This window comes from Lactuca virosa, chromosome 8 (genome assembly GCF_052849685.1).
Source record: "Lactuca virosa cultivar CGN04683 chromosome 8, Lactuca_virosa_CGN04683_v6, whole genome shotgun sequence".
NCBI lineage: Eukaryota > Viridiplantae > Streptophyta > Magnoliopsida > Asterales > Asteraceae > Lactuca > Lactuca virosa.
Genome location: NC_136433.1, coordinates 52,647,125 through 52,669,595, shown reverse-complemented (window position 1 = coordinate 52,669,595; position 22,471 = coordinate 52,647,125). Strand labels below are relative to the sequence as shown.

The window sequence follows — 22,471 nt, the reverse complement described above, 5'->3', positions numbered from 1 at the left end:
AGAGAGAGAGAGAGAGAGAGAGAGAGAGAGAGAGATAGATAGATAGATAGATTTATTTATTTTATTTTATTTAAATCTGAAAATCAGAAAAATAAATAAGAGAGAGAGAGAGAGAGAGAGAAAGAGAGAGATTTATTTTATTTTTAATTTTATTTTTTATTTTTTTAAATCTGAAAATTAGAAAAAAAAAATAAGACAAAAAGAAAATCATATTAACAGGGGCAAATTCATCATTTTGAAAAAAAAATCAAAATAGATTCGACCAAACAAGCAACAAAATGAAAACTTTGCACCTCTGGTGCTAGTCCAAAACTTTTTGGACCAAAGTGACAATTTTGAGCAAACCACAGGGACCATTTGTGCAGTTTAGTCTTTTAACTTTCAAGTTAAGTTGTCCATTTAAAAAAAAAAAAAAGCTCATCGCCACATTTTAAGAGGGCTTCTTCTGTCAATTGAGTAATATTTCAGGGGTTGGTTTTAAAATAATGTCACCGAACGAGAATCATCTGTGTTACTTTATTCAACTGCTAGAGCGACAACTGTGGAAGCGGAAGCATGTGAACGTGCTCCAATTCAAAGTCAACTCCTCCATCTACACCACTCTAATTACAATTTACAAAGCAGCAAAGACATTTCTTCCTCATGGTAATTAATCTGCTGGTTCGCAAGGTGTCCGGTCTTCTCTCCAATCTTCCAGCTGTTCTTCGCATTTCCTTTACAGTTACAGTATTCATGTTTGGATAGAATATAGATTCAGTTGTGGAATATCTAATTCCAATGATGTTACGATCACCAAAAATCCAATTTATCGCTCTTCTGCTAATCAGTCTTGGAAGCCAAGTAATCTCAGATGCCTTTGATCATCGCTACAGTAATGGAGATACAATCCCCATCTATGCCAATAGAGTTGGTTTATACTCTAATCCTATGTTAGTCCCAATCCCTCCATTCATTTATTTTGGTTGATAAACTTGTCATTTATGTATGAATAATAGAAGTTATATCATGATTCATTTCATAAATTACATAGATATATGTGTAACACCACCAAAAACCGTTTACATAGCACCTTCTTCTTATTTAACTATTTGAAAAATAGCATCTTCATCTTCTATAAATATCATTTCCAGGGAAGCATATGATTATTACGATCTTCCCTTTTGTTCTACAGGTATTTTTCTAATGTGTTTGTCATTTGTTATTCTTTTCTTCACCTACTATGAGCTTTCTAATTCTAACTTATTTCCTAAAGATGCTGTGAAAAAGAAGGTTAATCTAAATGAGCTTTTGGCTGGAGGGCATCTTGTTCCAACTCCATATAAGGTTGAATTCCGTGTGGACAAAGTGTTGGAGTTATTATGCAACAAGAGACTCAATAAATCAGATGTTTCTCAGTTTCGTAGTGTGGTACAGAAAGATTATTACATGCATTTGTATTGTGACGACTTGAAAATTCAGGGTTTTGTTGGAAGGGTTGAAAGCGATCATAGAGATGGAATGATCAAGAGCAAATATTTCATTTACAACCATTTTTGTTTTGACATTTTTTATAATAAAGATCGTGTTATTGAGATTCTCATTCAAGTAGATCCCAGTTATGTAGTTGATATAACAGAGGACAAGGAAGTTGAGGTGGATTTCACATACTCAGTTAAGTGGATACCAACACAACAGCCATTCAATGAGAGAATGCAGAGGTACACAGTTTCTTCTTATTCGGATTTTGTGTCAGATGTAACCGAAGACAATATGACATTTGATAAGGTCCATGGTTACTCGATTGTAAATTCAAGTTTTACAATCTTCATTCTGATAATTGGCATACTGATCTTTTACAAACGAGTGATTCATAAAGACATTTCCAGGTATGAATACTACCAAATGAAACTAAATATGCGTTTATAATCCTCTATGGCCCTTAATTTTCATCTAATACAAATCTTTTCCTTAATTCACGAACATAAAAGATATAGATGTGATGTTGAAGTGGCGGAAATGGCCGACTGTAACCAAGAAGAAGCTGGATGGAAGAACATTCATGGTGATGTGTTTAGATTCCCAAGACATAAGTCATTGTTGGCTGCAGCTCTTGGTTCTGGATCGCAATTACTTGTACTGTTAGTATTTCCCAAATTATGTCTTCTTTTCCTTCTCCTTTTCAATGTTTTATACTATATTTTTACATGCAAGCTGTTGGAATGAATCCTAAGAACAGAAGAATCTAGATGAAAGACTTCTGCAGAAAGATTTTTTTATAACATCATCTTTATTAGCACAACAACATTGATATTACAGAGATACTAAGGCCTCGTTTGTTTTTCTACAAAAATACTTTTTGAGCACTTTTCCCTTCTGACGGGTAGACGTTTCTCAAGTGCACGTCTTTTTCCGCAAACATGGAAAAAGACAAACGACATTTAACCACTTCCAAAACAAACAGCACCTAAATGATTCTATTTTCCCATGAAACTCCCATTGCATTAATCACAATAAATATACAATTATAATAGGTGAGAAGGGCTATTCAAACCAGACCCAGAATGTACCACGTATATTGTGATATAACACATACACATTAACATCATCGACCGCGAGTCCGGAGCAAATGTTTAAACCGGTGCGAAATAGAGATGTTGGAAGCCCTTTGATGAAAATATCCGCATTATTGAGATGTTACTGGGACATGGAAAACCAAATACGACCCAAGCCAACATGGTCGCGGATGCAGTGGATGTCTATCTCATTATGTTTGGTGCACTTATGTTGCATCGGGTTGGAAAACTTACGCGACGCAGACTTTATGACATTAAAAATTATTTGTCGTGTTAGGAGACGAATGTAACTCACATAGAAGATTACATAGCCAATTGGTCTCAGCTTTTGCATTAGCTATGTCTCGGTATTCAGCCTCGATGTTGGAACGTGAGATAGTAGCATGCCGTTTGGATGAACATGAAATAAGATTACAACTGAAAAACAAACAGTACCCAAATGTAGATCATCTAATTGTGGGGCAACCGCCCAAATGTAGATCATCTAATGGTGGGGCAACCGCCCCCAGTCTACATCAAAGTAGGCAACAAGATCCAAGGTATATGAGGAATGAACAGACAAATTTGTTGAACGGTGTATGTAAGATCGAATCTAGTTAATGCCACGTACTAAAGGGAACCAATGATGCGATACTAGATACGGTTACTAACAAGTGGTCCTGAAGCGCCAACTTAGACTAAGTGTTAGCAGGGTACGACAAGGTTTGCAGTTCATCATCACTGCATGTTCCAATATCTCAGTGGCATACTAAGTATGGTCGAGAAGGAGACTGATGGTTGGCCGATAGGCGAAATTCCCAAGGAAGAAATTGAGCTTCTCAATATCTATCATGGAAAACTCAATGGATATGCCAGTTATGATCCGATCAAGTAAACTCATGGTGTAACATCCCAAGTAACATCCTAAATCATAAAGTTTCCATATTTATGACTTTGCATGGCTAGAAAGTGCCTAAAACCAAAACCTTAACTTATTACACAACCCCAAGATTGACATCTCTTGCATGGGTGAAAGGAAAGAATCAAGATTGTATTTTTATGATTTCATGCAGACAAGGACATCTGAAAATGTTACTCGTGGGGTATGGAGTAGCTCATACTCATCTAGACCAAGAATATGGGACAAAAAGGACATAAAGCTAAGAACTAATAAGATCTAACAAATCATTCACCAAGTTCTGAACTTTATACCTCTTGGAGATTGCTAAGGAGATGTAAGGTCCAGATCCACAAAGCTTGAAACTTTCCAAGTGGTTTCCAAGAGCTTTTTTCCTTCAAAGATGAACACAAAATAGTTAAAAGCCTCAAAACTTCACAAATAGAGATTAGAGATTACAAGGGGTCTTTTGAGTGGATGGATGTTGAAGGTGGAAGGGGTTTATGAGGGTTAATGTGTTTAAATAGGGCTCAAAACCCTGGATTTAGAGTTTGTACTCTGGCCGAGTACGCCCTGTGTAATCCTTATTTACGCTCGGCGTAATTCATTAAAGTCTCGCCATCATTCATCCTTCTACGCAGCACGTAGAGTCTATCTACGCCCTGTGTAGACTTAAAACCCACAATAAAACTTTCTAAATAAAGAAGGGATTTTACCTGAAATAACCGGGTGTTACAATTCTCCCCCACTTGAATCAGACTTTGTCCTTGAAGTCCGATGTTGCGAATAACTCTAGGCATTGCTCCCGTATCTCAGCCTTGGGTTCCCATGTCCACTCGGAACCCTTCCGATGTTTCCACTAAACCTTGACCAAAGGTACCACCTTGTTGAACAAGGTCTTTGCCTTCCTATCTAAAATCACCACTGGTCTCTCGACATGGTTCAGGCGCTCATCAGCCTGATTATCGTCCAAAGGAACTAATGTCGAATCATCAGTTACACACTTCTGAATCTGAGAAACATGGAAGGTGTTGTGAATCCGACCAAGCTCCTCAGGTAGATCCAAACGATAGGCTACCTTGCCAAACCTAGCCACCACTCGTAATGGTCCAATAAATCGGGGCCCCAACTTGCCCCTCTTCTCGAAGCATATAACACCCTTCCAGGATGATACCTTCAATAAAACCATATCCCCGACCTAAAACTCTAACTCAGACCATCGTCTGTTGGCATAACTTTTCTGCATGCTCTGAGGCTTCTACAATCTTTTCATGAACTGTTGGATGAGCTTGGTTGTCTGAAGGACCGCCTCGGTCTTCCCTATAACCTTGTAACTGACCTCTCCCCAACAAATTGGTGTACGACACTTCCTCCCGTAAAGAAGCTCAAAAGGTGGCACACCAATACTATAATTATAGGTATAGTTATAGGAAAACTCAGCTAGGGGAAGTTAGGAGTCCCAACTCCCATCGAAATCTATGACAAAAACTGTCAACATATCCTTGAGCGTCTGGATGGTCCGATCGTTCTGGTCGTCAGTGTGCGGATGATAGGCAATGTTGAAGTGCAATCTCGTATCCATTTCCTCGTGGAACCTTTGCCAAACTCATAAAGTGAACCGAACATCTCGATCAGATACAATGGAGACTGGAACACCATGCCGAGCGACGATCTCATGCTCATACACTTCGGCCAATTTCTCAGCCGAGGAACTCTCCCGAATAGCCAGAAAGTGGGCACTGTTGGTTAGACAATCCACAATGACTCATATCGCATCAAATCCTTTAGCTGTCCTGGGTAACTTGTTGATAAAATCCATGGTGATCCATTCTCATTTCCACATGGGAGCCTTCAAAGGGTGTAACTTGTCGTGCAGCCTCTGGTGTTCGACCTTGACCATCCGACAGGTCAACCACTTCTCTAAATACCAGGCAATCTCCCTCTTCATGCACGACCACCAGTAACTAAGTCTCAAAACCCGATACATTTTTGTGGTTCTAGGGTGTATCGAAAACCTGCACTTATGTGTCGCCTCCATCACGGTTTGCCTAACCCCACCAAAATTTGGAACCCAAACCTGAGCACACTGAGTCAAAAATCTATGTTTATCGGTGACAATCCTACTGATCTGGCCTCTGATTCTCTCTTTCTTCTGGTGCTCACTCTTAAGTCCCACGGTCTGAGCCTCGCTGATCAACTACAAAAGTGGCAAATCGATAGAAATCATCATACATAAACCCCCAACAGAAGTACTAGCCGTCGTGCGGCTCAAAGTGTCAACGACCACATTCGCTTTCCCGGGATGATAAAGAATCTTTCAGTCATAATCCTTGACCACGTCTAGCCATCTACGCTGTCTCATATTTATATTCGGTTGATCCATGATATATCTCATACTCTTGTGATTCATGTAGATAGAACATCGGACCCCATACAGATAATGTCGCCAAATCTTGAGGGAAAACACCACTACTCCTAACTCCAAATCATGTGTCGGATACCGAACCTCATGTGGCTTCAACTGTCTAGAAGAATACATAATCCCTCCCTCGCTGCATGAGTACCACCCCGAAACCGGTGATAGAAGCATCACAATATACAACAAAATCATCCACGCCCTCCAGAAGGGTCAACACCAGGGCCTCACACAATTTATGTCTCAATATCTCAAACACAGCATGCTGCTCAGGCCACTGGTGAAAATCTACACATTCCTCGTCAAACGAGTGAGAGGTACAACAACCTTGGAGAAATCCCGAATAAACCTCCAATAATAACCTTACAAACCCAGAAAACTCCTAATCTGCGAGGGAGACTTCTAGACCTCCCACTGCATAACTGCCTCTATCTTGGCCGGATCGACCAAAATCTCATTCTAGTTAACGAGGTGTCCTAAGAACTACACCTTCCGTAGCCAAAACTCACACTTCTAGAACTTGGCATAAAGCCTCTCCCTCCTCAAAACTCCTAGTAGCTCTCGAAGGTGCTTTTCATGCTGCTCCTTGGTCTTGGAATAGACCAGGATGTCATCAATAAAAATAATCACTGAACAATCGAGCGTCGGCCTACAATCCCGATTCATCAAATCCATAAATGACGTCGGTGCATTGTTGAGTCCAAACGGCATACCTACGAACTCGTAATGACCATAACGAGTACGGAACATTGTCTTCTCCACATCCTATTCTCAGACTCTCATATGATGATACCGTGACCTCAGATCGATCTTGGAGAACCAAGACGCACCCTGCAGCTAATCGAAGAGATCATCAGTATGTGGAAGTGGGTAACGGTTCTTCACCATCAATTTGTTTAGCTATCGTTAATCAATGTACATCCGGTGTGAACCATCCTTCTTCTTTATGAACAAAATCGGTGCTCCGCATGGGGATCTGCTTTCTCGGATAAATTGCTTGCCCAAAAACTCCTGAGATGAGAGGACAACTCCTGCATCTCGGGTGGTGCTAATCGGTACGGTGCCCTACAATCGGGGTCGCGCCAAGAACCAAATCAATCCTGAACTCAACCTGCCTCGTAGGAGGTATGCGGGTAAATCCTCCGGGAATACATTTGGGAACTCACTGACTATAGGCACATCCGAAACTGAAATTCTCCCTTCTTCCTGAGTGTCAACCACGTAAGCGAGATAACCCAAACATCCATGCTGAAGATACTGTCGGGCCCAGGTGGCTGAACAAAAAGTTGAACCAACCTTGGTACTCTCGTCATAAATAATCAGTTATCCCCCACTTAGGGTTCGAACTACCACCCACTGTCCCTTACAATCGATCATGGTACCAAATCTACTCAACTAGTCCATCCCTACTATCACGTACACATCCCCCATATGGATGGAAATCAAAATCGATCAGGTAGACACCCCGAATATCTCTAAGAAACAATCTCGAAAAATGCTTAAAGCAGAAATCCCATGCTCGTTGGCGATGATAACTCGCAACAAACACTCCAAAACTCCGAGTGTCATATCAAAACTCCTATTGAAGGACTAAGACACAAAACACCGACTCACACTCAAGTCAAAAAGCACAAGAGCAGGCAATGAGTTCACTAAGAAGGTACCTAACATAAATAGAATCATAATCGTATAATAAAATATCTTGACAGAATAATAAATGAGAACATACCAGTAACGATGTCAGGTGCCACCCCGGCCTCCTCTGCTATGAGCTGGAACACACGACCCTTGGCCTTTGGGGACTCAGCTCTCCCCTAACGTCTATCCATAACCCTCAAAGTAGTCGGGGCTGGTGCCTGCACGGGCCTAGCAGCAAGAAACAGACATTGGGCCTTCACATGGCCCACCTGATCATAATGATAACAAATCCGGATACTCACAAGTGGAGCCTGTTGACGACAATCCCTTGCAAAATGCCCCTCCTTACCACATTCGTGGCACCAAGAAATTGACCGGCATGCACCCTCATGTGCCTTCCTGCACTTGCAAAGTACCGCCCCTCTGTCCTCCAAATCGTGAATCAACGGGCTTAAACCGCTTTGCTGCTGGCTGTGACTGTATCGGAGCTTGCCTCTACTCCCTCGTATGGATCTCGATCTCAATCTCTCACCTTCACGCGACATCCCGAAGCTTGGAGAGGGTACAATATCATTGGGTAGACACAAACTCCCGAATCCCAGTCTTGAGCATGCTCAAGTATCATGACATCTGGGCCTCCTCTGAAGCATAATACTCAAGGAAGAAAAGAGCTCTCTTAATAAACATCTTGTTGATCTCCGTCGCCGACTTTGTCGTCTGCTTCGACGATAGATATTCCTGATCAAACCTCTCCCTCTCCACTAGGGGAACATACTTAGTTCAAAACATCTCCAAGAACTGCCCCCAAGTAATAGCAATCAACTACTTAGGAGTAGAAGAACTGGTCACCAGGTTCCACCAATCCTTCGCACCCAGACGAAGAAGGTTCATGGCGCACCTGACTTCTAATCATCCAAACAAGAACATGTGAAGAAGCAACGCTCCACTTCATAAATCCACATCAATGCTACGATCAGGTCCTTGACCCCGTCAAACTCCAAGGGCTTCATATTGCATAAGTCCCGGTATTGGAATGACCCTCTCCCATAAACCCCCACAGCAGGAACAACTACGGTAGCTATAACAGCAACAACCTCAGTCATGACGGAGTATTGCTCACCAAAAAGCTCAATCGTTGCGGTCTTAATAGACTCAAAAACCTACGGGATCACCTCCCTAATAGTCATGGTCACCTGAGTGGTGATCATCTCATGAATCTCCTCATCCGTCAACCTTGGCCTCTCCGGGTCGCCAACTCCTGCTTTAGAACCCCTAGTGATCGGCATACTAAAAAAAAACCGGCATACATCATACAAACCATAATTCAACTATTACAATTATCATGGAAAGACTAAACCCTTGGGGTTCGTGACTTCCTTGCTACATGTACGGGTCCTGAGCTTTTAGTAGTACAGGCCCATACTACCTTCCACACCTACCCATATTGGTCTCAAGGGGTAGTCACAAACCACCCGACCATAAGGCCCAACATCGAGGACACACATACATCATATACATATTCCCTCAAGAGTGGTTAATCCTTCCTCACGCTGACCTACTACAATCCATACTCACTCATGAAACTTCCATTAACCCTACAGCTGCTCGGGTATGCTATGCATACATACCACTAGATTCGATAGATAGTCGAATACCTGATTCAAACTTAATCCCACAACCAAACAAGGAACATGAAATAAGGCTAAATCAAACATTCTCAAGTTATAAAATCTTAGTTATGTACAACTATGATGCATACACTAAGCAACCACAGTAATGATGCCGGTTCTATATAAAAAGATATTCTCCTAGGCAATTAGGCATCATACATAGGGCAATTCTATCATGCAACTCCTGAAGACCTTTAGCCTACAAACTAGCATGCAGTTTTATCATAATCATTACAAGCAAATAAAAGTGTGAGTATCTTGGGGAATACTTCTTGCTCCGACAGATCGTACACATCGCATCCTTCCTTAGTTACTTTTAAAAAACAATTTGAAAATAATTTGAAAACTTATGCAAATCCTCAGTTTGAGTCTGGATTCATACGGATGTTCATTCAATTATCTCAAATTCGGGCTCTGATACCAACTTGTAACATCCTAAATCATAAAGTTTCCATCTTTATGACTTTGCATGGCTAGAAGGTGCCTAAAACCAAAACCCTAACTTATTACACAACCTCAAGATTCACATCTCTTGCATGGGTGAAAGGAAAGAATCAAGATTGCATTTTTATGATTTCATGAAGACAAGGACATCTAAAAATGTTACATGGGGTTTGGAGTAGCTCATACTCATCTAGACCAAGAATATGGGACAAAAGGGACATAAAGCTAAGAACTAACAAGATCTAACAAATTATTCACCAAGTTCAGAACTTGATACCTCCTGGAGATTGCTAAGGAGATGTAAGGTCCAGATCCACAAAGCTTGAAACTTTCCAAGTGGTTTCCAAGAGCTTCCTTCCTTCAAAGATGAACACAAAACAGTTAAAAGGCTAAAAACTTCACAAACGGAGATTAGAGATTGCAAGGGGTCGTTTGAGAGGATGTAGGCTGAAGGTGGAAGGGGTTTATGAGGGTTAAGGTGTTTAAATAAGTCTCAAAACCCTGGATTTAGGGTTTGCACTCTAGCCGGGTACGCCCTATGTACTCCTTATTTACGCGTGGTGTAATTCATTAAAGTCTCGCCATCATTCATCCTTCTACACAACGTGGAGATTCTATCTATGCCCTGAGTATACTTAAAACCCACAATAAAACTTACTAAATAGAGAACGGATTTTACCTGAAATAACCTGGTGTTACACATGGAGGATGCGGTCAACACAATATCATCGACATATAGTAACAAGTATGCTATCTCTCTGCCCTGCCAAAACATAAAGTGGGAGGATTCTGAGTGACTATAAGCAAAGATGATACGCATCACATATGTAGCAAAGCAGTGAAATCATGAGCGAGGTACCTGTCGAATGTCATAAAGAGACCAACGAACATAACGCACGTGATTTGGAAAACGATTGGCCTAAAACTCTAAAAATTGATGCATATATATATATATATATATATATATATATATATATATATGGTTTACTTTAGGTGACCGTGTAGAAAAACATTTTTGACATCAACTTTATGTATAGGCCACGGTGATGAGAGACCGCAATGACTCAAAATGGTGTGGTTATTGGCCGACTTGACAATCGAGTTTTGTAGAGAGACAGAAAACCATCAACAAGTAGCTTTCTTTTAGAAAAGTCACATATAACGAACAACATTGGCCGCAGGTATGCGCAGGAAAATTTTCACATGTCATTAGCAATGAGTGATTTGAACTCATCATCCATGGTTTATTTTCAATTGGGCTCTCGGTATGATTAAGGGAATGGGGAGATAGTGGTAGCATAGGTTGAGGAGTTTCATTGCCTTGGTAATTCCTTGATCGCTTCACGTCGTCATAGGGTAAGTGGTCGGTGTCGGGGCATGGGACAGGGATATCAAAATAGTCAGGAAAGGTTGGTAGGATGATAGTGGTTTTTCGGTCTTAGAAGTGGGTGATGGTTTTTATTGATTTGGCTCGGTATGTTGGGCGGATGAATGGATGGTCAGTGAGGGGGAAGACAACAATGTGTTGGCTGTGTTTGGTGTGGAGAGTGAGCTTGTGAGGTTTAATTTTAAGTGGTTATCATAGAAACCCAAAAACTCAAAGATGGTTATATGTTGGGTGGTTTTAAATATTCAGAAAAATGTTGTCTCGTTGTTGATTGCAGAAGATGGTAGAATATTGAGGAGGTGAGTTTGCATGTCTAATGCTTTGACCCAAAAATAAGGTGGGAGGTGTATATGGAATAATAGAGTTCGAATGGTGTTGTTAATTGTTCAAAGCATGTGCTCGGATTACCATTTTAGGTGAATTATGTGTACACGAAAAACGGAATTTGATTATGTGTGTGGAGAAGTATGAGTGAAAAGACATGTTGTCGTATTCACAATCGTTATCAAATATGAATGACTTGATGTTGCAGCCAAATTGAGTTTGAACATACGAATCCAACATTACATTCCACAATAGTAGAGTTTAATCCATTGAATGTCGCTTAGACATGTCACCTCATTCAACTCTATGATTGAACTATACATAGTGGATGCTTTTATTTTCAATATTTTATGGTATATTTTTTTACGAATATTCATTGCTATTATTGCTTTGTAACATTATTTTTGCTAAATTTTCAGCATGGTGGTGATTCTTATTATGGGAATTATGGGTGTTTTCCAGCCATATCATCAAGGAGTTTTCTTGAATTCACTTGCCCTCGTTTATGCTGTAACATCTGTGGTCTCAGGATATACATCAGTTTCTTTTTATCACAAACTAGAAGGGACCAACTGGGTATGTGAAAATATCAACATTATTTGACCATCTATTTATGAATTCAGATTCTCATAACATTTTTTGCTTGGCAGATGAAGAACATATTGTGGACAGGAGGATTATATTTTGGGCCTCTCTTTCTTACATTTGCCTTCAATAATATAGTTGTGGTTGTTAATGGATCAACTTCTGTGCTTCCACTAGGTGAATTAATAATGTTATCTCTTTTGTGGATATAACTAGGACTTCCATTTCTTCTTTTAGGGGCAGTCATAGGGAAAATCAAAAAATATGATTTTCATGCTCCATGCAGAATCACTAAATGTCCTAGTGAGGTTCCTCGGATGCGTTGGTACAAGCATAACCTCCCACATATTGTTTTTGCTGGAATTTTACCATTTAGTGTCATCATTATTCAGCTTCACGACATACTTTGCAGTGTCTGGGGTCATGGGATTTACATATTTTATACTTCTATGTCTATAATATTCTTTCTTCTTTTGCTCATCACGATTTTAGTATCTGTGGTGGAGGTGAGTTTAAAAGTTTTTAGCTTGGCTTCTTTATCTTTCCTCTTTGAAATTCATTATTCTCATTTTATTTTGTGAGCAATTTTTCTCAAAATTAAATAGAAGTTTATTTTGCATGCACATATCGTTTTTCGTTGGTGGGTCTACTGGATTGTATGTCTATGGTTACTCCATCTATTATTATTTTTGTCAGTCAGACATGAATGGTTTAGTACAAACCTCCTCCTTCTTTAGCTACATGGCTTGCATCAGCTATGGAATTTTTCTTTTGCTTGGAACAGTGGGTTTCCATGCCTCATTGCTTTTTGTCCGCTGTTTATACGCTTCTATAAAACATGATTAGAAAAGGAATGAGTGTGTCTTCAACAGCAATTACATAAGTAGTAAAGACTTTGCCAGTGATATTAAGATTCTCGTGTTCAATTGGATTAAAATCATCAGAGGGAAGAGAGGTTCGTGTATAGAGTGGGACAGATGGTGTTGTAATCAAAAGTTTGAATGTTGTAACGCTCTTTAATCCCTAGCCTCTCGCTAGTTTTTATATAAAATTTTGTTGTTCAAGAAAACTTAAAAAATAAAATGTGATTAGTAGGTACATGGTTATGGATATATTATTGTTGATAATTGATTTTAAATGCATCCCTTTTGCTCATTTACTCATAGTGGTACACATTTCAGCAAGTTCATTAGGGGAATCAAGTCATTATAACTATTCAAGAAAGCGGAGACTATAATGACATTTCATTGGCATGAAGAACATAATAGTGGGACTAGACCTTGTGTTCCCTACCATTCGGTTCTTAACAAGTATATAGATGAATATTTTTTCAGGAATATGATCTTTCTTGTGTTGTGTTGTGTTGTGTTGTTAGAATTATGAGTCTTATAGATATGCAATAGTCACTCAATGCATCAAGGGCACATTTTTGACACCGAAGTATTCATGTTGGTTTATATATCTTTATTAAAGACAATTTATGAAAACCCTCATAAAGTTTACTATGTATTCCAATATATAAATATATATATATATATATATATATATATATATATATATATATATATATATATATATATATATAGAGAGAGAGAGAGAGAGAGAGGTAGGTTCAAATGTTTCTCACATCTATTGTGTGCTAGAATGCACCAATAAGAATTTAGTATTAATTATATGTATATTAAATGTTATCCATATTTATAACTCATTTTTATGGAAACTAATTAAATTTATCATTAATGTCAACAATAATATTTTTTTAGAATGAATTCATATCTAGAAGAATGAGAGTGTATTCCAGCAGAATGAAAGTATATTCTAGTAGAAATACACCCTCGTTCTTCATATTCCATGCAACTTTATTGTATTTTAAGTGAGTGAGTCCTGAAACAAAATACGAACTCATATATAAAAACGTAGATGCGAATTCATTCTGAAAGAATGTTATTGCTGACATTAATGACAGATTTAATTAGTTTCCATAAAAAGAGAATTATAATTATGGATATCAATTAATATACATATAATTATGGAAATCATTTAACAAGGTCGGTGATGAGGGTGTGCAATATGGACATGTACACAGGGCCCTATTTTTTCAAGGGGCCCAACTTTTTTTTAGTATATGTAGTATTATCCCAAATCTAAGTTCCAACATAGTCCAGATTAATTTTTGTAGTCAGACGCGAGAACGAGAACAAAAGCAGCAGAACAACGATTGGCAAATCGTGAAATCGTTGGAGAAGCAGCGATTTAGTGATCATTCAGGCCTCTGACTTCATCATTCAGCAACGAGGGCGAAGGGTTTAGGGTCTCATTCACTCATTTGAATCACATAATCAATCATTATCAGGTAATTGATTACCATCAATTCATCACCGGCCATGGAAATTCTTTTTTAGTTTGATTTTTGTTTCTCTATCTTTTATATATGGTGTATCACCTGTTAACTTTTCTAGGTCTGTTAAATACCATGTATATGTTGCTTTTGCTTAAATTAGCGTATAATAAATCACAATTGATAATCAGTTATTCAGTTTATAATTGATTGATTGAATATTTCATAGTTCATACTTGAATAGTTCAATGAATAGATTATCAGATATAGAAATCAGAATGTTGAACTTGAATCATTATGAGTTTGACATTTTATCACTTATTCACTTTATCATAATTTTAATGACTTCATGTTGAAATTTAGATTATATGTTTATTGTATAATTGTTTATCAGAATTCAGAAATAAGAATGTTGAATCATTATCACTTTATCAGATTATCATTATTGATTAATGTTGAAATTCTGAAATCTGATTGAATGTGGAATCAGAATATAACAGATTATGACAACTGAAATTAGATTATCAAATTATGTTTAGTGTATAATTGTTTATCAGAAAATTAAGTTTGGAAGTTGTTTTGTTGGGTTTTGGTAATTTTTGGACAAAAGGGCATTTTGGTCCTATTTCCTGAAATGGTTAATTCTATCCCTTTTAGAGTGATCTAAACATCAAAAGAACAATGCCAACACCTTCTAATATGTTAGCAGACCTTGTGTTTCGAAATTCAAGCCAATTGGACTTAAAATGAGTGATTTCATCATCTCCATAATCATTCCGGTTCTTCAATCTTCCGACTTTTGCTTCGCATCCAGCTGCCTCCTCTTTCTCTCTCTGCAATTTAGTTCAACATCCAATCAACAAAATTTGCAGAAACTACTCTAAATGTGCACAAATCGCCTAAAATGTGCACAATTTCTGACTTCTAGGGCCTTTTTTTCTCGCTCCTCCTGGGCATTTAAATCCTTAGGACCAGCCCTGTCATTTAATATCTATATTTATTTAATTAAATAATTATTTAATTTACTAAATTCCTATTGGTGCATTGTAGCACACAATAAATGTAATAAACAAAATAACCTAGCCCTACATATATATTTATATATATATATATATATATATATATATATATATATATATATATATATATATATATATATATATATATATATATACATATCAGTATTGTTGGGGGTCTGTCCCCATGGCTCATGTGCGCCCTAAGGATCGATTACTTAAAATAATAACCGATTCTAAAATCATATCTCACGTTTCTGCTTCTCTTCTTATACACCATATTGATTCCTTGAAATGGCTTCTTATTCAAGCTAAGAACATAAACTTAGAAGAATTCTAAAATGGAATTCTACTATTGTGAGGATAAAGCTCCTATATTTATCTTTTGTCCTAGGATTGTTATCACAAGATTGAGTCTTTTAAAAATGTGTCACAATGTTATTTGTATCGTTCCAAATTACAGAAGAAAAAAAATCCATCTTTAATAGTAGTAAAACCATTCGTTTTCATTCCAAGCTAAAAAGATAAATGAAGTGTAAGTTTATCAATTCCATAACCAAATATCAGAATACTAAAAATATAAGTCACAAAATGCGGAAATCCCCAATGGATGCAATGCAATCAAGCTGTGTCATTTCCCTTGCTACCGGAACAACCTGAAATATTTTAAAACTTGAAACCGTAAGAAAAAAGTTTAGTGAGTTCCCCAAAATACCACATAACATACAAATAAAGGACCTAGCCCCAACAGTTATGTTTTCGCCCAGTGGGTCCAGCCCAATGTCTCCAACCCACCATGCCTAACCCAAAAAATATGTAAGCATACAACAACTAGCTACGCATACATCAAGCATATATCAAGACCAGTATCCTACATAATATAGTTAGAAAATTCACTTGAATCAAAAGTTGGACAACAAATACTCAAGATATTGCAACGACATCCACACAAACCACCTAAACCAATTAGATCTCACACCCCAGTCTATAGCTCGAAACCTCCAAGTTTGACTAAATGTCAAACTGGTCAAAAATTCAAAGGTCAAGGTCAACTACCACCGACCACTACGTCGCGACCAACTCAAAGGTCGTGTCGCGGTCACTAAAAGACAAAACAATTGAGACTGGGTCTCGCGACCCGCGTCGCGGTTTATGATGTTAATCCAACTTTTTAACCAAGGTCTTAATTCATAAAGACCAGGGTTCTAATCTTCCAGAACACACCAAAAAAAGGGCTTAATGGATAAAGTTTTCAACTTTATCCATTTTCATGCATCAAACCAACTCAGTCCTAATGTAACGCCCGGTTTCAGGTATAAACTATTCATTTTTTAAGCTATGGCCACGGTGTGGCTGATGGACTGACACGACGGGGTATCACTTAAATGATAGCATGGGTATTTGGATCCCCACGACGTAGTCATGCAATGGTCACATCGTGGTGTCCGTTTTATGACAAATCTTAAATTTTCAGGCCTTGAGCCCTATTTAAAGGAAGTGATAGCTAGGGTTTCGTCTATTCTCATCCTTCATCTCTCTCCAAACTCATAAACGCAAACCCTAGCCTCCTTTGCAATATTTGAGCTCACTTTTGGTTCCTTTGTGGTATTTGAAGGAAGAAGAAGGAGGTTTAGTCCAAGAAGCAAGCAAGCAATTCGCCGCCATCTCTTATGGGTGTTTTCTGGACCATTTTCAAGTTCTCAAGCTCTCAACTTGTTGAGTTCTTCCTTTATATCTAGACTCTTTGGCTTGTTTTGGGTCATAGTTGAGATATGTATGGTTGAAAGGCATAAAAATTTGGAAACTTTATGGCTCACCAAGGTCTCAAAGGCATTATATCTCCTGGATCTAGAACTTGGTTAAGTTTCAAAGTCATGCTTGAGTTTTAGGTCACTTTTCTCAGCTTTTGACCTAGTTTGAGGGTGGACATGCATGGGACATGCATGTCTATAAATTTTGAATTTTTATGAGCCATTAGAGTCCCAATAATCTCTCTGGAAATTTTGAGCTAAAGGCATTTAGGATCAAGTGTTTAATGCATTAATATATCCAAGTACAGTATCAACGACGTGTCAAGTTGGGTGCCACGGCGTGGTGAATGAGGACTTCTCGACTGACTTGCCTAGACTATACCACGACATGGTAGAATGCTTGCCACGGCGTGGTAGCTGATTTTGATTGCGACTTTGTTGGATGCCCATTATATGGTCATGGATTGGCCATTGATTGGCCACGACATGGAGGTTGGATGAAGTTGACTTTGACCGTTGACTTTTTTCCCGATTTGACTTTTAGTCATGGGCTAGGTTTTGAAGGTAGACTAAGGGTTTACCTTGATTTTTATCGTAGGAGGTGTGCAACACCTCTTTCCGACTCTGTGAGCTTATTAGTTGTGGACTGTGTCTGTAAGGTGAGTCTTCTCACTAAACTATGTAGGATGTTATATTTTCTTTGTGACTCTTGCATGAAAGACTATTGTTGGATCATAGCACTTATACGTAACATTATGGTTGGATCACAACACTTGTATGTAAGAATGTGGTTGGATCACATTACCTACTTGGAAGACCATGGTTGGATCATGGCAGGAAAGACTGCAGATGCCCTGTAGCAACGAAAGTAATTGTAAGACTGTGGTTGGATCATAACATTCACCTGGGTTGATATATACCCTAAGGGTCGGGCCCACTGATATGTATGGTGTATGGTATTTTGGGGAACTCACTAAGATTTGTGCTTATAGTTTTATGTTTAAATGTTTCAGGTACTTCAGGTTCCAAGGGGAAGGAACGACATAATTGCATAGCATCCACTGGAGATTCCGCACTTATGATTTTGTTATTACTCTGATGTTATTTGGAAACACTTTTTTATACTCTAATTAACTTTTGAGAGTAATGAGTGAATGATTTGGTTGATTTAAAATAAAAAAATTTCCTAGTATTTTTGGGATGTTACCCTACACTAGATATAAATTAAGCTCAAAATGTCTGTAAGGCCTTACATAGAGGAAAATGGAACATGATAACATGAGGTTTGTACCCTTGGAGTTTTCCAAACTCCACAAGGATATCATCAAATCGACCAAACCAAACATTAAATCCTAGATCTAAGAATTTTAACACAACAAGATCCAAACTTGAAGATTTACAGAGGTCTACAAGATGCTCTAACCACTAATTGTAGCTTGAAACACTCCTTCTGCACCAACAAACTTGTTTTTCTCCTTCAAGAATCACAAGCACAAAGGATCAAGGTTTAGAATCACAAGAGAAAGAGAAAGAGGAGAGAAAGAGAGAGAGAGGCTATGCTTTACATTAATGTTGTAATCAGATGAAGGCTTAGAATAAAGCAAACCCTAAACACCTCATTCCTTAAATAGGACCAAAAATCTAAGACCTAGGATTTTGGATTGCGGCGGCCACCGCACCGTGGTCTAACTCTTGATCGTCTCTCAATTTAAAAGGTGTGGCCATGCCATGATGGGTTGCCACCACCGCATCGTGACCAGGGAAAACCCCAAACCATGAATCAAAATTAAAATAATCTTAATGTACTGCATACCTGAATCCGAATGTTACAACTCTCCCCGACTTGAACTAGAATTTTTTATTGAAATCTACATCCGCAAATAACTATTATAATGCACACACATCTCCTCCTCGGGCTCCCATGTCTATTGTGATCCCTTACGGTGTTGCCACTATGTCACACCCTTAGCCTGGCGGAGGAAACGTTGAGCGGCACGACGTTAGGATGTTGGCTCACATATCAGGTTTTCACCTGTCATTCATGACATAAATATCACTTCCATTCAACGATTAGTAACTTACAGGAAAAGTTTTAGTCTGATTACATTGAGTTTCGTAATGGTAACCTTATAGTTTGGCAGACTGTGATCCGTTCATAACCATTTGTTGATTCGTCTTCTAACTCCATTGGTGACCTAGGAATAGATGTGAGTTTTGAAGGGGTCAATGTAATGTTGGTGAGTTCATAGGTTTTGTATGCTTTAAAGTACTTTTTCCAGTTTATTAAGTCAGCACTTGTTATGTTCTTAACCTATGTCAGTATGTTTAACGTTACTTCCTAATATTTTGGTAATGGGATTCAGATAGTTTAATGACTAGATCTGATACTGGTTTTCTGGAAAAAAGATGTATCATTTTACTTTTATTGGTATCTCCAAATGCACTGTTGGCATCCTAGTAATATTCAACTAATATTCCCTTTTTTGTATTGTAGGTACCACTTCCTTGCTCAAGGCGTTCCTTAAGACTAGTAGATTTTAGTTTAATGAGTGTAATCTAAACTCGTTTCCTAGAGTTTGAGTATACTATCACTATTTAATTTATTAGTAGTATATTATAGTTAGTTTTACTTTAACAAATTTACGATGAGTTCCTTAATCGAGTTATGACTGTTGATCTCAAAAACCACGATGCTTCATCGGACGTCGCAAATGTATTCACAAAGTTATTCATGCTTCGACTTGCCGTCAGGTTGTAGCTAGCAACCACAGTTGGGAATATCAATCTCGTATAGATCTATACATATCTCTATCGCTCACTTAAGATTTAATGATTATAGGCTGGGAGCTAGTTGAAAATCTTTCAGCGTGTTGATGAATCGTTTCTCATCTAACTCTTGTTGTGGGGTCCTCCCTTGGTCAGTCGTGTAGTTATTCTTGTTGTATTCATACATGTTTACTTATTATATATATTATTTATCTAATACATATATATAATTAGTGTTTTTTTGCGTAGCCGAGTATTTGGGCAGAGTAACCACTAGGTACTGAGCTTATCTAAAGGGTGGCTATAATAACAACTAGATTATTTGCTTTTCCTGGCGACTAGCCAGCGTAACAACTAGGTATGATGTTATCTTTCATTGTGATTCAGCATAACAACTAGGCATAATATTAGCTAAAAAGTTTGGACAGCGTATCTGGCGGACATAATATCATCCTAAAGTTCTGAGCATAATCATCTTACTATAATTAGTAAAAACTATGTATAGTTTCATTTTAACATGTATTCCCCCCAAAACGATTTGGAAAATGGGGTCGTGAACTCACTTGTAATTCATGAAACCGTTTATATCCGGTATAAAACCCAGAGATCCATCACTCGAGAGGCGTTCAACCCAGAGATCCATCACTCGAGATGCTTTCAGGAGCTATTTGCACAGACACCTGTTTGGAAGACCATGGTTGGATCACAACACCTGTTTAGAAGACCATGGTTGGATCATGGCTGGAAAGACTACAGTTAGGCTATAGAAACGGAAGTAATTGTAAGACTATGGTTGGATCATAACATTCACTTGGGTTGGAATATATCCTAAGGGTCGGGCCCACTGATATGTATGGTGTATGGTATTTTGGGGAACTCACTAAGCTTTGTGCTTATGGTTTCATGTTTAAATGTTTCACGTACTTCAGGTTCCAAGGTGAAGGACCCGACATGATTGCATAGCATCCACTGGAGATTCTGCACTTATGATTTTGTTATTACTCTGATGTTATTTGGAAACACTTTTTTATACTCTAATTATCTTTTGAGAGTAATGAGTGAATGATTTGGTTGATTTAAAATAAAAAATTTACCTAGTATTTTTGGGATGTTACCCTACACTAGATATAGATTAAGCTCAAAATGTTTGTAAGGCCTTACATAGAGGAAAATGGAACATGATAACTTGAGGTTTGTATCCTTGGAGTTTGCCAATCTCCATAAGGATATCATCAAATCGACCAAACCAAGCATTAAATACTAGATCTAAGCATTTTAACACAACAAGATCCAAACTTGAAGATTTACAAAGGTCTAGAAGATTCTCACACCACTAGTTCTAGCTTGAAACACTCCTTCTTGCACCAATAAACTTCTTTTTCCCCTTCAAGAATCACAAGCACAAAGGATCAAGGTTTAGAATCACAAGAGAAAGAGAAAGAGGAGAGAGAGAGAGAGAGAGAGAGAGAGAGAAAGAGAGTTAGTGAGAGAGAGGCTAGGGATTACATTAATGTTGTAATCAGATGAAGGCTGAGAATATAGCAAACCCTAAACACCTCATTCCTTAAATACGGCTCAAAATCTAAGACCTAGGATTTTGGGTTGCCGCGGCCACCGTACCATGGTCTAGCTCCTGATCGTCTCTCCATTTAAAAGGCGTGGCCATTACATGATGGTTTTCCAGCACCGCGTCGCTACCAGGGAAAACCCCAAACCATGAATCAAAATTAAAATAATCTTAAAGTACTGCACACCTGAATCCGAATGTTACAACTCTCCCCGACTTGAACTAGATTTTTTCATTGAAATCTGCATCCGAAAATAACTATGATAATGCACACACATCTCCTCCTCGGGCTCCCATGTCTATTGTGATCCCTTATGGTGTTGCCACTATGTCACACCCTCAGCCTGGCGGACTAAACGATGAGCGACACGACGTTAGGATGTTAGCTTATATATAAGGTTTTCACCTGTGGTTCATGACATAAATATCACTTCCATTCAATGATTAATAACTTACAGGAAAAATTTTAGTCTTATTACATTGAGTTTCGTAATGGTAACCTTATAGTTTTGCATACAATGATCAGTTCATAACCATTTGTTGATTCGTCTTCCAACTCCATTGGTGACCTAGAAATACAAGTGAGTTTTGAAAGGGTCAATGTAATGTTGGTAAGTTCATAGGTTTTGTATACTTGAAAATACTTTGTCTAGTTTATTAAGTCAACACTTGTTATGTTATTAACCTATGTCAGTATGTTTAACGTTACTTCCTAATATTTTGGTAATGGGATTCAAATAGTTTAATGACAAGATCTGATCCTGGTTTTCTGGATAAAAGATGTAGCATTTTACTTTTATTGGTATCTCCAAATGAACTGTTGGCATCGTAGTAATATTCAACTAATATTCCCTTTTTTGTATTGTAGGTACCACTTCCTTGCTCAAGGCGTTCCTTAAGACTAGTAGATTTTAGTTTAATGAGTGTAATCTAAACACGTTTCCTAGAGTTTGAGTATACTATCACTATTTAATTTATTAGTAGTATATTATTGTTAGTTTTAGTTTAACAAAGTTAAGATGAGTTCCTTAATCGAGCTATGACTGTTGATCTCAAAAACCACGATGATTCATCGGACGTCGCAAATGTGCACAAAGTTATTCATGCTTCGACTTGCCGTCAGGTTGTAGCTAGCAACCA

The 22,471-nt window shown here is 38.1% G+C and overlaps 1 protein-coding gene across 2 annotated transcripts; it reads left to right on the top strand.

The window, feature by feature from the left end:
• The first annotated feature begins 482 nt into the window (after window positions 1-482).
• Window positions 483-12,295, top strand: LOC145133418 (transmembrane 9 superfamily member 4-like). Of its 2 annotated transcripts, none has more exons than XM_079068359.1 (6): window positions 483-929; window positions 1,131-1,171; window positions 1,253-1,697; window positions 1,968-2,117; window positions 11,728-11,884; window positions 11,959-12,295. In XM_079068359.1, exons 1-6 carry the CDS (start codon window positions 778-780, stop codon window positions 12,103-12,105), a joined length of 1,092 nt encoding a protein of 363 aa, XP_078924485.1. In that variant the 5' UTR covers window positions 483-777; the 3' UTR covers window positions 12,106-12,295. The 2 variants fall into 2 exon arrangements, with proteins under 2 accessions (XP_078924485.1, XP_078924484.1); XM_079068358.1 differs by having other exon boundaries at window positions 1,253-1,865.
• Window positions 12,296-22,471: the final 10,176 nt, after the last annotated feature.

Excerpts from the sequence above, each read along its gene's own strand:
- LOC145133418 (XM_079068358.1), top strand. The coding sequence starts at position 778 with ATGATGTTACGATCACCAAAAATCCAATTTATCGCTCTTCTGCTAATC. Across the intron at positions 1,866-1,967 it reads ATTCATAAAGACATTTCCAG|ATATAGATGTGATGTTGAAG; the intron begins GTATGAATACTA and ends CGAACATAAAAG. Across the intron at positions 11,885-11,958 it reads AACTAGAAGGGACCAACTGG|ATGAAGAACATATTGTGGAC; the intron begins GTATGTGAAAAT and ends TTTGCTTGGCAG.